This window comes from Phoenix dactylifera, chromosome 16 (assembly GCF_009389715.1).
Source record: "Phoenix dactylifera cultivar Barhee BC4 chromosome 16, palm_55x_up_171113_PBpolish2nd_filt_p, whole genome shotgun sequence".
Taxonomy (NCBI): Eukaryota; Viridiplantae; Streptophyta; class Magnoliopsida; order Arecales; family Arecaceae; genus Phoenix; species Phoenix dactylifera.
The window spans coordinates 5,910,434-5,926,882 of record NC_052407.1 but is presented as its reverse complement, the minus strand read 5'-3'; the positions used below and the strand labels follow the sequence as shown (position 1 = coordinate 5,926,882).

Genomic DNA, 16,449 nt, shown 5'->3' with positions numbered 1-16,449 from the left:
CGTATATTAGTGCAACCATCGTTAATGCCATTACTGCAGTTCATGTAGTGATATTCGACATTATTCTCATTCCGGTTCGAGCATAATGGCACGTCGGTCCATGCCAAGGTCAAGGAGGTCAGATCTCTCGGAGGTCAGGATGACCAATATTCCCTCCATCAAATAATTATACTTTATTTAAATGATAAAAATATTAAGGGTGTATTTGGTTCATGATTGGAATCAAAATTAGAATCAGAATTGAAATGGATTGGAATAGAAATTAGAATAGCCATATCTCCAAATATGTTTGGATCAGGATCGGAATGAAATTTGAATACTAGGAAACAAAGTAGAGATTGAGTTTTGAAGCATTGAGGCATTCTTGTTTCTTCCTGAATTGGAATAGGAATGGGACTTGTCCCAACCAAACGGCTGGATTGGGAGTCACCCATTCTCATTCCCATTCGAGAGTCTAACTCCTCCGAACCAAATATACTCTAACAAAGTTTTACCAATAAATAAATAAATATAATACTAAATTATTTAATTATATTTATTTAACTCATAAACAATCAAATCTAAGAAAATCTTATAGAAGAGTGTAGCTACCTAACACAGCCCTATTCCGTGCTGCACTCACTGCTCGCTTGTGAGGGATGCGGTACATGAGATCTCATGAATGATAGGTGATCTCCGTGTGCCTGCTCGTCAATCACAACTCAAAGGGTTGTAAGCGGTGCGGTGAAGTTTTTCCTAGTCAAGAAATACTAGGGGTACAAATGAGTCAGGTCAAACTGGGCCATAAATGACCCTGACCCAACCTGGGTTCCATATTCGGGTCCTAAAGTTGGACCCAAACCCAATCCAATAGAAGATCGGTTCAGGTCAGGTCGCATTCATTGCTAAAATTTCTGACCCAACGTGTCATTCGGGTTGGTTGGGTCCATCTATAATCCAGTCCCAACCCAAAAAATTTGGATCTGGGTCGGATCCCAACCCAAAATTACGTGATTTATTTTAATAACTTAATTTGTTCTACAATCTATTAGCTATAATTAGGAAAGAGGGAAAATGATTTCAGTATACAAGACTAATGAGGATATGTGCAGAGTGGTACAGGATGTGGTGATGCAAAACTCTACAATATGCAGACATACTGCATCTTCTAGCTTTCCTAGACTTCTTATCATGCTGATAATCATTATTTTATTATTAATACACCTGGTGTTGGCATGTAATGGCATGAAATTATTAGGTTTTATTGCTTCTCTTTTTGTAAAGTTACTTTGTTCTCCATGTTTTGGTGTTTGACATTTATTGTTTAGTTATATCTGTATCAAATTCTCATACTGCATTAGGTGACTTTAAAAAGGTGACTTTAAAAAGGTGACTTTAAAATTAATTGAGATCATATGTTTTTATTCTAAATGATGATTCCAATACTCCATCATTCTTATGCAGGATATAGCATCCAAAATAATATCTTTTTCACAACATGGACCGCGTGTTGTCCGTATCATCTCAGCTAATGGTGCCGTCTCTACAGTGACCCTTCGCCAGCTAGCAACAGGAATAATGTGATTGGATGCATATGCAATAGGTTTAATTTGTCAAAAAGCAAGATTATCTAATTCAGATGTCGTGTTGATGGAAAATACATGTCATAGTTCTATATGGACCCTAGTTGCTTGTGTTTGAGTTGAATATAAGGCAGTTATATAAAATCTGTTGGCTAACTAAGGGATATCAACAAATTTCACTGGTAGTATCAGCTTATGTCATATGGGACACAAAAGTATAGGAAAATAATTCTGCCGACTCTTGTTAGTCAAACTGAACCCCTGCAGTCCGCGGGCCCAAATAGTTTTACAAGTTTGGGTTGGGGGCGGGTCGTAGAATTGGAAATCCAAAATTATTCAAATTTCAAATGGATCGGATCGCGTTAAGCTAAAGTTCAGAAACACAGACGTGGGGCCAAAAATAGAACGGGTCCAATTTTAGAACCTAATCCGGCCACACGGATCCTTTGAAATGGGTCGGATTAGATTTAGTCGGGTTAGATTGGGTCAGATCATGGATCAACCCGACCCATTTGCACCCCCTAAAAAATGCCCAAAACTAAATTTACGCAATTTTTTGGAACTCCCAGGAATAACAGGTGCTTACAATGCTCCGGCAGAACAGAAGACCGGATGGACTTCCAGAGGAAGCCGCACACCAAATTTCCCTGTTCAGCCGACAGCTGACTCCAAAAATCTCATCGATTGGACGAACGTGATCTAAGGAACGACATCCCGTAGAGTCGTCTCTTGGAACAGGTGTCCACTCCATCCCGTAGCACAGGCGTATAGAGAGCGGCCACGTTTACGTTTATAGAGGGAGAAAGAGAAACCAAGTCCCCTTCCCCATCTCCACCGCCATCCATCGAAAGCGCCGGTATTCGTTAATTCAGTTCTATAATTACTCTCTCTCCTCGTATTATTTCAATAGTTTTAATTCATGGGAAGAAGAGGCGAGGCCGTGCCGCCGGCGAGAGTCTAAGATGAGCTCGAGTGGCGGGCAGGAGGCAATCGGGGCCATCCATCATAGGCGCCTGCCCTCCTATCGTGTGCCGCCGAGCTGTGGGCCGTCCGATGGATGAGACGCCGGGGTCCGTGGGCACCACCGCCAGCTTGTCCCTCAGGCTGGGGCAGGCCTTCTTCTCCTCCGCCTCCCTCCTCTTTATGTCCGTCGGCGTCGAGTTCTACAGCTACACAGCCTTCTGGTGACCCCCCGTCTCCTCTTCTCTTTTATCCAAATTTAGCATTTCTATCCTTTTCCTGCAATAATTTTTTGATGTTGGTGTATCAAAATCGCAACTTTAGCTCCAAAACCGGTTAAAGATTGCATTTGATTCATAAGCCGCAGGACAATTTGGATTGGAAAGGTCATAGCTTGTCCTGGTTCTGGTAATGAGTGATTGGTATCTGGTTATGAGATGAAGCTTATGAGTGTAATCTAACTGAAAAGTTGACTTCTCCCTTCAGGCATCAGTATGTTTTTCTGTTTGTTGGATGCTTGATAGGTCTCGTAAGAATTTCATAATCTTAGAATTTGATCTGTTGTTAGAATTAATTCCACTGAAAAAAAGTTTCAGGTGATCTTTGAATCTAGATGTGGTTATGGAAGTTCTTCTTTATTGGATTTTGCTCCGATCCACCAGATTTTTTTTGTCTTTTTAGAAAATTCCCCCAGGTTTTTGTTGCTATCGAAGAGAAAAGAAAAATATATGTGCATCAGAAACACCTAAAACCTCTAGTTTTATACCGAGTTGGCTAAAATTGACCTAAAGTGGTTTGTAGTCGTTCGATATTAAGGCTTCCATAGAATTGACTTTCAGAGGTAAAACATTTGCCAAATTAAGAATTCTTATTAATTTCCATTAAAAAAAGGAAGAATTCTGACTAAGATGCATTCTTTGCTATTCTTTCTGTTTTCAAGTCTACAATTAGTTTTTATTGCTTTTATATGTTTGTAGAAGTTCCTCGTTTCGGTGGCTTGAAACCTCTCCCCAATTCAAGCACTGAGAAGAGAGATGCCAAACTGCTTCGCAAGGTCCAGTTGGCTTCATCCAGCCTTTGATCTCTGTGAACTCATCAATTGGCATGGAAAGGGAGTAAAAATAGGCCTACATTCCATGATTGAAAAGAGGAAGATACAAGCACCTACTGTGAAATAACAGACCAACCAGTGAACAAGCCACCCTTTTCATTGACTCTATTCTGGATTTATTTTACTAAGTATTCTCACCATTCCTTCCACCTGTGTCCCAGCTCACTATCTTCTCATAAGCCCAAAAATTTAAGGCTAATCAGGTGCAGAAATTTTTTTTTGATGTAGTATGAATTTGACCTTTCAACATATGGTATTTCATTCATCACCAACTTGAACAGTCTGATATCATAATTCCTATTTAATTTCTCACTATGCTCTCTTTTTCTACGCTGCAAACATCGTATGACAATATTCAGAAGGTCCTTCAGTTTTTCTATATTTCAGTTCTAGAGACCTAACAATATAAGTGAACTTCATGAGCTTGGATTTGTGAGCATTACAAACAACTTGTCCTTATTTAGGGGTATTTGTAAGTGCACAGTATGACAAGAATGTCCCACACAAGCTGTGCTTTATAGGTATGCTATTTAATGTTACAGAAAATGACATAGATCTCGTGCATTTGAGTTGATTTCTAAAATTAAACTTCAACTCTGTGAAGCGAAGCATTCTTTTCTTCAAATCTAATTAGTGCAATATAGTTGTAAACTCAATTATATATATTGCTGCTGACAGCTTTCTAGTCACAATCATGGGCTTGGTTATTCCCTGGAGCTGCACACTGGCAATGGTAGACATATATTCTCTTTTTGCTGGATGCCCTCTTCGCCTTCCTCGTGTCATGGTGATTGTAGTCATTGGAGACTGGGTATGTATCCCATATTACCATCAATTCAAAGAATCCATTTTGCATACTTCATCCATGCAATCCTGTGAATTTTGACAGGTCTTATCAGTGCTATCACTCGCAGCAGCTTGTGCAAGTGCCAGTGTTATAGATCTTCTCATCCACATTGATGGGCCCTACTGCCCTACCAAGATTTGTGGCAGATACCAGCTATCTGCAGCAATGGCTTTCTTATCCTGGTTCCTAACTGCTGCCTCTTCTCTTCTCAACCTATGGCTTGTGGCTTCCTGGTGATTGTTCTTGATCAGGCTTTTTTCATTCACTTTTTGTAGAACTTGGATAATAATCTTCTCAAACACCATTCAGCTTCAAGACATTAATTTTGTATATGGCGGCGCTGTGGATGAGCCTTTGGAATTCTCTTCATTGTTCTGAAGAAGAATCATGAAGCGCTTGCTGCTTGTTTGTACTGTAATTAAACAAAGTCTCTCTGTCAATTCATTCAATCACATAAAACATCTCATGGAACAAACTTGTCGACGAAGGAAGAAAAGCAAGCTGAAAAGGAGACGAAGAAATAACTCCCAACTGCATTACTAGCTCAGCTGTGATGCAGCTAGAAGCTCTACATACTTGTGGTGTGGAGATTGGAAGTGCAAATAAGATATGTAAGCAAATCGAGAGGATCAAGAGGAACCTCAAAATCATGATAATTGGTTGCAGAACATACACCATGAACAAGAAAATCTTTGTACTCTGGTCAAATAACCGTGGTTAGATCGACTTATATTAGTGTTGCTTTCAGTATTTCTAACCATGATTTATTTAGATTCCTATCCAGTTAACTGAAGCGAATAATAGAACTATGATATGCAATACATATTTTGGAAGTTCTGTTGGGATCAACCTGTCTCTGTTGGTTGCCAAAAGTTTCAGAGAAGTTTGTTAAATCCACAAGAAATGCAAAATATCTTATTGGTCAAATTCTAAGAGTTCCATTTGAGGGGATTGGCACTTCCCAAGCTGTATTGTATCTGCGACTTCTAGTTTGAGCAGATATGGGTTTGTATTTGAAAGGTAATATTGCATCCATGGATGAAAGAACTGCTGTTCATTCTCAGTATAATCTGTGCTTTTTGAGTAGACTCATGGCTCGGTTCAGAATTCGGTGGCATGCATAAGATGGACAGATGGTGGAATGAGAAGAAGAAATGCACAGGCAGGGAACCCCCATATCTTTGTGTCACTTGTATTTGATTAATCCCATGGATAACTTAAGCAAGCAGTCAGAAGAATCAGAAGGAATGAGAATGGAAAATTCTGCTGTGCCTATTGACAACATGAAAGGTTTAATTCTCCTCTCGATTCGGTGCCAGTGTGATGCTTGCTTCATGAACTAATCCCAGTATATCATACTAACTCTTGAAAACCAGACTAATTAGGTATTGCCATGTGCCTCGTAGCATTGCTCGATGCTATTTGGATGCTTTGTATCCATTATCCTTGAGTATTATTCTCTCAATGATGGATGATTTGGGAAGGAGAAGGATTATATAATCCTTAGATATCAATTGTGAGGAAGAAATCATAATCCTTGAAATTTTGAGAGCAGGACACTCCATGATTTTTTCTTGACTATTCTCTCCATCATTACATCATATCCTAACAAATATTTTACTAAATTCATTTTTTCTTGACTATTCCCTGTTCGATTTTATCAACTTTAACAACAATCAAACTGTATGCTAGAATTGTCAAGAATTAGTTCATGCGACATAAAATATATTAAAGATACATGCAATAACTTAGCAAATATATATAAATATATATAATCTTAATGTTATTTAGTCTCCTCCAACATTTTAAGAAGCCTGAACAAACATATCTAATTGATCAACAGCCTAGTCATAGGACTAGGTAGCTAACTAGAGCAAATGATATTATCATTTTATAAGAAAATGCTCCATTATAATGATTTGCAATATGTTCCAAAACAAAAAGGAAATAATGGTATGCAAAATCACATATAATGTGTGAGTGTGTATTAATAACAAATTTTGTTTTTGAGAGAGGGATGGAGACTAATCCGGAGTCATTCAGTTCAAAATGGAGTGTCTAGATTTGTTATCATTTGTTTGTAATAGAAATTAATAATTGCTTATCATATATAATGTCGCATATCTGCATTCATTCATACAAACAATATTTGTGTGGACACATTACAATAAAAAAATATCAATATGGCCACTTACAAGAAATATGTGAAAAATGCAAAGGTGGCTTAAAAATGTTATTCTTAGATGAGTGATCCATGTCAGCTATCTTAATGCTCCTACATAAAAGCAGAGCCTAACCCGAGTGGTACCTAACAATTTTATTGAGGCTTCCTATGCGACCACATATTTTTGACCAAAACTTGAGAATTAAAAATGAGATCATTGGACAAAATGGTCAAGTCAAGATTCCAATTTTTGTTGGTGGCAGATCTTAAACTGACTCAGGCTTTCAACATGTAAGATAATCTATGAGATCTTTATTCCTTTGTCAAACATGCGATCACTACAACATTTCTTTATTAAATCCAACAATTTCCCACCTGATATTGATCTTCCGGGTGCCACAATCAATAATAGCCAACCGAACTCCGAAGAAAGAATTCTCTTTAGCATTCCACAAACCCAGAACAAAGGCAAACCCCACAAAAGTTTCATTACCACTCTAAACCTAAATCTCAGCCCCCGTCACGACTTCGATTAACAATAACTTGTTTGCTAGATCAATTTATAGGGAGATCATCGATTCGGTCCTGCATACATGCTGATTCTCTGCAAATCAGTTTACAACCTGCTTCCACTTGATACTCCAACATCTGCCATCCTTCTTTAGGCTATACTGTTTCTCTGAACAAGAAGTTGCATTTGCTAGTGTAACAGTTATCTGAAAAGCTTGCCCATAATCCACATTCAGTGGGAAATGCTGTCTCCCTCCTATACTTTCTCATCTACTCCAATATTGCTTCCCATCTAACAGCAGGCTTTGTTATTGAATAGTTGTGAAAAATTCTCCTTAACAATCAAGAAAACTTGTGGAATTCCATCACATCTAACAGCAGGCTTTGCTATTAAAAAAGTTTGTGGAATTCCATCACATGCACATTGAAGGATGGACAAAAGGAATTCCATAATGTTTGCAGTTAGCCTAATCTTTTTTCAAATGTAAACCCATCTCAAACATCTCATCCTTCAATCTCATTACCTTTTCAACATCCCCTTGCTTCCCATACCCCTGGATAAAGGCAGTATAAACCTTCAAATCAACCTCGAACACTTTCCCGGCCATCTCAGCCTGAAGCTTCAGTACCTCGTCCATGTCCCCTTCTTCACAGAATCCTCTAATCAACGATTCGTAGCGCTTCCGGCTCGGACGAAGCTCCTCCCTCCTCATCTCGTTCCTCAAAATCCCCAGGCCTTCCACCGCCCTCCCCTTCTCACACATTACGCCGAGCAACTCATCTACAGCCGAGACCCCTATTCCGAAGCCCCGCCTCTTCATATCTTTGTACAAAAGGAGAGCCGAATCAACCTCGCCGGCGTAGCAGTGACCCTTGATCAGAGGCTCGTAGGTGTTCCCGGACGGTTCGATCTCTCTCAGAACCATGTCTCGGAAGAGCTCTTCAGCTCTCTCCGTCTCTCCCGCCTCACAGTAACCACTGATCAAAGTGTTGAAGGCCATGATGTCGGGTTTGATTCCTTTTGCCGCCATTTCTTCCCACAATTTCCTCGCTTCTTCGATCCTTCCCTCGTCGCAGAACCCCGCCATTAGAATGCTATAAGTGAAAACATTTGGCTCGCATTTGAACATCTCCATCTCTTTTCGGATCTCTTCCGATCTCTCCAACTTCCCTTCTCGGTAGAGCGCGAGAAGAAGGGTGTTGAAAGTCTGAACTTTGGGAGAAACCCTGATCGTAACCGCAACTCCATTGCCATCCTTGGGTTTGAAGATTTCTTCGTAGATCTCAAATCCCGCATCCGATGCCCGCGCCCGAGATACCGATCGGATCAGCGAGTTGGAGGTGCCGATCTCCGGTTGGATCCCGCGGGATCGGAGAATCCGGACGATCTGGACCGCCCGGTCGAGCCTCTTGGCCTGGAGGTAGGCTCGGATCAAAAGGTCGAACACGAAGGGGGTGGAGTCGAAGGCCCGGTAAGTTTTCGCTAGCGCTTCGAAGATCTCCGGCGGCCGGCCGGTGTCGGCGCCGCCTGCGGCCGCGGAGGAGGGGTCATGGGAGCGGATGGCGGACTGGAGGAGGGAGAGGGCGGCGGGGCGGAGGCGGCCGCGGGCGAGGACGTGGGCGGCGGCGGCGAGGGAGTGGAGGTCGTGGCGGCAGAGAAAATGGCGCTGGGTCCAAAGGAAAAATCGGAGGGCGAGGTGGGGGCGGTTGCGGACGCGGCGGAGGATCTCGGCGGCCTGGGCGGCGGAGGATCTCGGCGGCCTGGTACACGGATTTAAGGAAGCTCCACCGGCTCTTGGATCGCTGCTCCCTTAGGATAGAGACCGCCGTGGGGATTATCGTTTCATCCTCTCCGTCGGATGGTGGTGGAGGGGACGCTGACGGAGTGATGGATGGATGTGATGATGAGGAAAGGGGGAAGGTTTTGGTGGCGTTTGGGATGGAGAGAGGGAGGAGGAGGGTTCTGGTTCTTCCTCCTTGGATGGCCATCCCACCGGAGATTGTACCACTATGGAATGGGTGATGGAAACTGGAGGACTATATTAGAGGGTGCAAAATGGAAAATAAGGAAAAAAAAATTTGGACCATTTCTCGATTTATGCGTGTCATCCTTGCGCAGGGGCCATGCTAATCTTCTCTGTATCGTTCCAATTTTATCGGATGTCTCCGAAGAGACACCATGTCATGAAATGAAAACTATTATATACAGTTGGTTATTACTAACATCAGCCGATGTGGGACTATTCCTTATATATTATCTCTTTAGATAAATAGAGGTTGATTTCAGTTTGAATATGCCCAAATTTCTAGTTGGTTCATAATATTGAAAATACCATCTTGCAAGAAAATAGTATCTAAGCTAGTGCTTAATTATTACTTTAAATAAAATGCATGATCCATCTTCTATTAGTTATTGGAGAAAAAAATAATATATAATAAATTTATAAGATATTGCGCATATATATATATATATATATATATATATATATATATATATATATAAATAAAGAGAGAGAGTATCCTTGTTCCCATGGAAGAGAGGAAGGGTTTAGAAGGGGATGAGAAGGGTTTTGGTTCCACATTCATGATAGATGAGATAAAAGATAGGCTTGCAATGGAAAATTGAATTTTAGTAAAAACAAATATACTAAGGACATGGTGAAAAATAAAAGATTGATAGAAGATGTATCTCATGTTATTGTTAGTGTATCTCATGTTTTTATACTCAAAAAGTAGGGAAACTACTTAGTGAGGATTAGATGGAAGGCTAAATGGAAAGGAAGGGCATCTTTTTTTTTTTTTTTGTAGTTTACGTGGAACTGAAAGAATCAAAAAGAGGCTCATAAGAGGCTCGGATATTTTAACTACAACAATTTGGCAAAAGATTTAGAAAGCTCTATTGGCTAGAGATTCTATTAGCATAGTTAGATTGGTTGTTTGCAGCGAAGACTGAATTCATGGATGAAATTTTAAAGTTTAAATAATGTAATGATTTTGTTTTACCTGTATTTGATTATCTCAGCAAAATTCTCACACCGCATTCCATTTCTGGCTCCCTTCAAATATATGATAGGATTTGTTGTCCTAATTATGACCTACCATATATTTATCGTATACAAGATGTGTGATAGAAAGAAGGGAAAAAAAAATTTGGACCATTTCTCGATTTATGCGTGTCATCCTTGCGCAGGGGCCATGCTAATCTTCTCTGTATCGTTCCAATTTTATCGGATGTCTCCGAAGAGACACCATATAGTATAATGAAAACTATTATATATAGTTGGTTATTTCTAACATCGACCGATGTGGGACTATTCTTTAATATATTATCTCTTTAGCTGAGACACAGATTGATTTCAGTTTGCATATGTCCAAATGTCTATCTAGTTCAGAATATTGAAAAAAGGTACGAAAATTACTTAGACTGAGGATTAGATGGAAGTTTAAATGGAAAGGAAGTGCATCTTTTTTTTTTTGTGGTTTATGTAGAGATGAAAGAATCAAGAAGAGTTTTCGGAGAGGCTCGGATATTTTAACTACAGCAATTTGGTAAAAGATTTGGAAAGAGGGAAAACAAAAAATTCTAATTTCGAAGCGAAACTATACTCTTTATTGGCTATTGAGATTCTATTGGCGATTTGGCATAGTTAGATTGGTTGTTTTGTATTGAACACTGAATTTGTGGACGAAATTTTAAAGTTTAAATTATGTAATGATTTTGTTTTACTTGTATTTGATGATCTTAACAAAATTCTCACACGGTATACCAGTTCTTGCTCCCTTCAAATATATGAAAGGATTTGCTGTCCTAATTATGACCTACCATATATTAACCATATATTTCAACTGGTAATATTGCACTGCTTAAACACAACCTGTGGCCAATTCTTTGTACTTGTTTTTTAAGATTTAGACACATAATTCAAATTGTTGGAGCTCTTAAGTATCTATTTTTTTTTAAAAAAAAAACACACACACTGTTTAATGTACTTTTTCTTTTCTCAGGTCACCTAAGCCACCTGAAAAGTTTAATGTACTTGGCTAGTGGCCTCGCCTAGTGAAGGAACCCAGATAAAGATGAATGTTGGTTTGTTGGTATTCTTTTGGGAGGCCCAAGTTTACTGTATCGGTATGCTCTTCAGAGCACACAGTTGATGCCAAGATGCAGAGAATTTTGTTCTCCACCATCCCCTGGGGTTGTTCCCCGCAAGGAAAACTAATCCTTTTTAGAAACCATCTAGTGAGTGAGTGCATTAGCAAAGATGATGATGCCCAAGAACAGCATCTATCCATCATCAAGGCCACTAGGAATATCGGAGTACAAAGGATAGCCAAGAGATGCAATTCTATCTAGTTGGCTTGGGTCTAGGTCTGGTAGCCAAAAATTAGATCGGGCGAGGTGTAAATTGATTGGGTCCATTTGAGTAATGAGTTTGTATATTATTGAGGTTGAATTTTGGACAATTTTAGGTTAAGAATGGTTTTGTTTGGAGTAAAGAGGTTGAGCGTGAGACCGCTTTCCCTGGGTTGAAGCCATTTTGCGCCATTTTTCACTAAAATGGACTCTAGTGAGATCAGCTCCACTTCTGGTCAAAATGGACGCAATTTGAGTTCGGATGTCCAGTTATGGGCAACTAAGGGGGCATTAAATCTAAATCTTGTGACTTCAGTTTGAATATCTGAACTTTTTTAATTGGGTCATAGAACATTGCTTCGAGCTTTATTGGATTTGAATTCAATTCTCTAATTGGCTTGGATCCAAACAAACGAGAACTTAGGTAGCCATGTTAGTAGTTTTCCTTTAATTAGAGGAGATCATCGGTTTGTATCTTGATAGTCCGAATCTTCAAAAATGCTAAAAGATTTTCAAAATGCTAGAAACGAAGCCAGTAATAGAACTATGATATGCAATACATATTTTGGAAGTTCTGTTGGGATCAACCTGTCTCTGTTGGTTGCCAAAAGTTTCAGAGAAGTTTGTTAAATCCACAAGAAATGCAAAATATCTTATTGGTCAAATTCTAAGAGTTCCATATGAAGGGATTGGCACTTCCCAAGCTGTATTGTATCTGCGACTTCTAGTTTGAGCAGATATAGGTTTGTGTTTGAAAGGTAATATTGCATCCATAGATGAAAGAACTGCTGTTCATTCTCAGTATAATCTGTGCTTTTTGAGTAGACTCATGGCTCGGTTCAGAATTCCGTGGCATGCATAAGATGGACAGATGGTGGAATGAGAAGAAGAAATGCACACAGGCAGGGAGCTCCCATATCTTTGTATCACTTGTATTTGATTAATCCCATGGATAACTTAAGCAAGCAGTCAGAAGATTCAGAAGGAATGAGAATGGAAAATTCTGCTGTGCCTATCGACAACATGAAAGGTTTAATTCTCCTCTCGATTCGGTGCCAGTGTGATGCTTGCTTCATGAACTAATCCCAGTATATCAAAACCAGACTAATTAGGTATTGCCATGTGCCTCGTAGCATTGCTTGATCCTATTTGGATGCTTTGTATCCATTATCCTTGAGTATTATTCTCTCAATGATGGATGATTTGGGAAGGAGAAGGATTATATAATCCTTAGATATCAATTGTCAGGAAGAAATCAAAATCCTTGAAATTGTGAGAGCAGGAAACTCCATGATTTTTTCTTAACTATTCTCTCCATCATTACATCATATCCTAACAAATAGTTTACTAAATTCATTTTTTTCTTGACTATTCCCTGTTCGATTTTATCAACTTTAACAACAATCAAACTGTATGCTAGAATTGTCAAGAATTAGTTCATGCAACATAAAATATATTAAAGATACATGCAATAACTTAGCAAAAAAAAAGCAAAATATAATCTTAATCTCATTTGGTCTCCTCCAACAATTTAAGAAGCCCGAACAAACATATCTAATTGATCAACAGCTTAGTCGTAGGACTAGGTAGCTAATTAGAGCAAATGATATTATTATTTTATAAGAAAATGCTCCATTATAATGATTTGCAATATGTTTCAAGAGAGGAATGGAGACTAATCCATAGTCATTCAGATCAAAATGGAGTGTCTAGATTTGCTATCATTTGTTTCACATAGAAATTAATAATTGCTTATCATATATAATGTCGCATATCTGCATTCATTCATACAAACAATATGTGTGTGGACACATTACAATAAAAAAATATCAATATGGCCAACTTACAAGAAATATGTGAAAAATGCAAAGGTGGCTTAAAAATGCTTTCTTAGATGAGTGATCCATGTCAGCTACCTTAATGCTCCTACATGAAAGCAGAGCTTAACCCGAGTGGTACCTAACAATTTTACTGAGGCTTCCTATGCGACCACATATTTTTGACCGAAACTTGAAAATTAAAAATGAGATCATTGGACTAAATGGTCAAGTCAAGATTCCAATTTTTGCTGGTGGCAGATCTTAAACTGACTCAGGCTTTCAACATGTAAGATAATCTATGAGGTCTTTATTCCTTTGTCAAACATGTGATCACTACAACATTTCTTTATTAAATCCACCAATTTCCCACCTGATATTTATCTTCCGGGTTCCACAATCAATAATAGCCAACCAAACTCTGAAGAAATGATTCTCTTTAGCATTTCACAAACCCAGAACAACGGCCCGTCACGACTTCGATTAATAATAACTTGTTTGCTAGATCAATTTATAGGGAGATCATCGATTCGGTCCTGCATACATGCTGATTCTCTGCAAATCAGTTTACAACCTGCTTCCACTTGATACTCCAACATCTGCCATCCTTCTTTAGGCTATACTGTTTCTCTGAACAAGAAGTTGCATTTGCTAGTGTAACAGTTATCTGAAAAGCTTGCCCATAATCCACATTCAGTGGGAAATGCTGTCTCCCTCCTATACTTTCTCATCTACTCCAATATTGCTTCCCATCTAACAGCAGGCTTTGTTATTGAATAGTTGTGAAAAATTCTCCTTAACAATCAAGAAAACTTGTGGAATTCCATCACATCTAACAGCAGGCTTTGCTATTAAAAAAGTTTGTGGAATTCCATCACATCCACATTGAAGGATGGACAAAAGGAATTCCATAATGTTTGCAGTTAGCCTAATCTTTTTTCAAATGTAAACCCATCTCAAACATCTCATCCTTCAATCTCATCACCTTTTCAACATCCCCTTGCTTCCCATACCCCTGGATAAAGGCAGTATAAACCTTCAAATCAACCTCGAACCCTTTCCCGGCCATCTCAGCCTGAAGCTTCAGTGCCTCCTCCATCTCCCCTTCTTCACAGAATCCTCTAATCAACGATTCGTAGCTCTTCCGGCTCGGACGAAGCTCCTCCCTCCTCATCTCGTCCCTCAAAATTCCCAGGCCTTCCACCACCCTCCCCTTCTCACACATTACGCCGAGCAACTCATCTACAGCCGAGACTCCTATTCCGAAGCCCCTCCTCTTCACATCTTTGTACAAAAGGAGAGCCGAATCAACCTCGCCGGCGTAGCAGTGACCCTTGATCAGATGCTCGTAAGTGTTCCCGGACGGTTCGATCTCTCTCAGAACCATGTCTCGGAAGAGCTCTTCAGCTCTCTCCGTCTCTCCCGCCTCACAGTAACCACTGATCAAAGTGTTGAAGGCCATGATGTCGGGTTTGATTCCTTTTGCCGCCATTTCTTCCCACAATTTCCTCGCTTCTTCGATCCTTCCCTCGTCGCAGAACCCCGCCATTAGAATGCTATAAGTGAAAACATTTGGCTCGCATTTGAACATCTCCATCTCTTTTCGGATCTCTTCCGATCTCTCCAACTTCCCTTCTCGGTAGAGCGCGAGAAGAAGGGTGTTGAAAGTCTGAACTTTGGGAGAAACCCTGATCGTAACCGCAACTCCATTGCCATCCTTGGGTTTGAAGATTTCTTCGTAGATCTCAAATCCCGCATCCGATCCCCGCGCCCGAGATACCGATCGGATCAGCGAGTTGGAGGTGCCGATCTCCGGTTGGATCCCGCGGGATCGGAGAATCCGGACGATCTGGACCGCCCGATCGAGCCTCTTGGCCTGGAGGTAGGCTCGGATCAAAAGGTCGAACACGAAGGGGGCGGAGTCGAAGGCCCGGTAAGTTTTCGCTAGCGCTTCGAAGATCTCCGGCGGCCGGCCGGTGTCGGCGCCGCCTGCGGCCGCGGAGGAGGGGTCATGGGAGCGGATGGCGGACTGGAGGAGGGAGAGGGCGGCGGGGCGGAGGCGCCCGCGGGCGAGGACGTGGGCGGCGGCGGCGAGGGAGTGGAGGTCGTGGCGGCAGAGAAAGTGGCGCTGGGTCCAAAGGAAAAATCGGAGGGCGAGGTGGGGGCGGTTGCGGACGCGGCGGAGGATCTCGGCGGCCTGGGCGGCGGAGAATCCCGCGGGGTGGTACACGGATTTAAGGAAGCTCCACCGGCTCTTGGATCGCTGCTCCCTTAGGATAGAGACCGCCGTGGAGATTATCGTTTCATCCTCTCCGTCGGATAGTGGTGGATGGGACACTGACGGAGTGATGGATGGATGTGATGATGAGGAAAGGGGGAAGGTTTTGGTGGCGTTTGGGATGGAGAGCGGGAGGAGGAGGGTTCTGGTTCTTCCTCCTTGGATGGCCATGCCACCGGAGATTGTACCACTATGGAATGGGTAATGGAAACTGGAGGACTATTGGAGGGTGCAAAATGGAAAATGAGGGAAAAAAAAAATTTGGACCATTTCTCGATTTATGCGTGTCATCCTTGCGCAGGGGCCATGCTAATCTTCTCTGTATCGTTCCAATTTTATCAGATGTCTCTGAAGAGACACCACATGGTGGAATGAAAACTATTATATATGGTTAGTTGTTTCTACCGTCAACCGATGTGGGACTATTCCTTAATATATTATCTAAGAGGTTGATTTCAATTTGAATATGCCCAAATTTCTATTTGGTTCATAATATTGAAAATATTATCTTGCAAGAAAATAGTATCTAAACTAGTGCTTAATTATCACTTTAAATAAAATGCGTGATAGATCTTCTATTAGTTATTGGAGAAAAAAATAATATATAATAAAACTACAAAATATTGCGCATATATATATATATATATATATATATATATATATATATATATATATATATATATATATAGAGAGAGAGAGAGAGAGAGAGAGAGAGAGAGAGAGAGAGAGAGAGAGAGAGAGAGAGAGAGAGTACGCTTGTTCCAATGGAAGAGAGAAAAGGTTTTAGAGGGAATGAGAAGGGTTTTGGACCTTTTGGTTCCACATTCAAGTCATGGTAGATGAGAT

The 16,449-nt window shown here is 40.5% G+C and overlaps 3 protein-coding genes and 3 non-coding genes across 7 annotated transcripts; 1 reads left to right on the top strand and 5 right to left on the bottom strand.

Annotated features, from left to right (window-relative positions):
• The first annotated feature begins 2,351 nt into the window (after nucleotides 1–2,351).
• LOC103721169 (CASP-like protein 5C1) lies at nucleotides 2,352–5,299 on the top strand. Of its 2 annotated transcripts, XM_008811249.3 has the most exons (4): nucleotides 2,352–2,746; nucleotides 4,312–4,444; nucleotides 4,523–4,662; nucleotides 4,756–5,299. In XM_008811249.3, coding segments are annotated over exons 1-4 (405 nt in total). In that variant the 5' UTR covers nucleotides 2,352–2,615; the 3' UTR covers nucleotides 4,757–5,299. The 2 variants fall into 2 exon arrangements, with proteins under 2 accessions (XP_008809471.2, XP_008809470.2); XM_008811248.3 differs by having other exon boundaries at nucleotides 4,523–5,299.
• A 2,322-nt stretch (nucleotides 5,300–7,621) lies between these two features.
• On the bottom strand, nucleotides 7,622–10,195 carry LOC103721184 (pentatricopeptide repeat-containing protein At2g15980-like). The gene is made up of 2 exons (XM_039114667.1): nucleotides 10,158–10,195; nucleotides 7,622–8,915 (listed from the first exon to the last, which is right to left on the bottom strand). The coding sequence occupies exons 1-2, from the start codon at nucleotides 10,193–10,195 to the stop codon at nucleotides 7,622–7,624; spliced, it is 1,332 nt and encodes a 443-aa protein (XP_038970595.1).
• On the bottom strand, nucleotides 9,228–9,330 carry LOC120104151. Its single transcript, XR_005506603.1, has one exon. It is a non-coding gene; the product is annotated as a U6 spliceosomal RNA (small nuclear RNA).
• A 103-nt stretch (nucleotides 10,196–10,298) lies between the features above and the next one.
• LOC113462316 lies at nucleotides 10,299–10,401 on the bottom strand. The gene has a single exon (XR_003384472.2). It is a non-coding gene; the product is annotated as a U6 spliceosomal RNA (small nuclear RNA).
• A 3,802-nt stretch (nucleotides 10,402–14,203) lies between these two features.
• On the bottom strand, nucleotides 14,204–15,961 carry LOC108510979 (pentatricopeptide repeat-containing protein At2g15980-like). Its single transcript, XM_039114337.1, has one exon. It carries the CDS (start codon nucleotides 15,772–15,774, stop codon nucleotides 14,254–14,256), a length of 1,521 nt encoding a protein of 506 aa, XP_038970265.1. The 5' UTR covers nucleotides 15,775–15,961; the 3' UTR covers nucleotides 14,204–14,253.
• On the bottom strand, nucleotides 15,859–15,961 carry LOC113462036. The gene has a single exon (XR_003384273.2). It is a non-coding gene; the product is annotated as a U6 spliceosomal RNA (small nuclear RNA).
• Nucleotides 15,962–16,449: the final 488 nt, after the last annotated feature.

Coding starts and splice junctions, on each gene's coding strand:
- LOC103721169 (XM_008811248.3), top strand. CDS start 2,616: ATGGATGAGACGCCGGGGTCCGTGGGCACCACCGCCAGCTTGTCCCTC. Junction 2,747..4,311: donor TACAGCTACACAGCCTTCTG/GTGACCCCCCGT, acceptor TGCTGCTGACAG/CTTTCTAGTCACAATCATGG. Junction 4,445..4,522: donor TTGTAGTCATTGGAGACTGG/GTATGTATCCCA, acceptor GAATTTTGACAG/GTCTTATCAGTGCTATCACT.
- LOC103721184 (XM_039114667.1), bottom strand. CDS start 10,195: ATGCGGTGTGAGAATTTTGCTGAGATAATCAAATACAG. Junction 8,916..10,157: donor GCTGAGATAATCAAATACAG/GTAAAACAAAAT, acceptor TCCGTGTACCAG/GCCGCCGAGATCCTCCGCCG.
- LOC108510979 (XM_039114337.1), bottom strand. CDS start 15,774: ATGGCCATCCAAGGAGGAAGAACCAGAACCCTCCTCCTCCCGCTCTCC.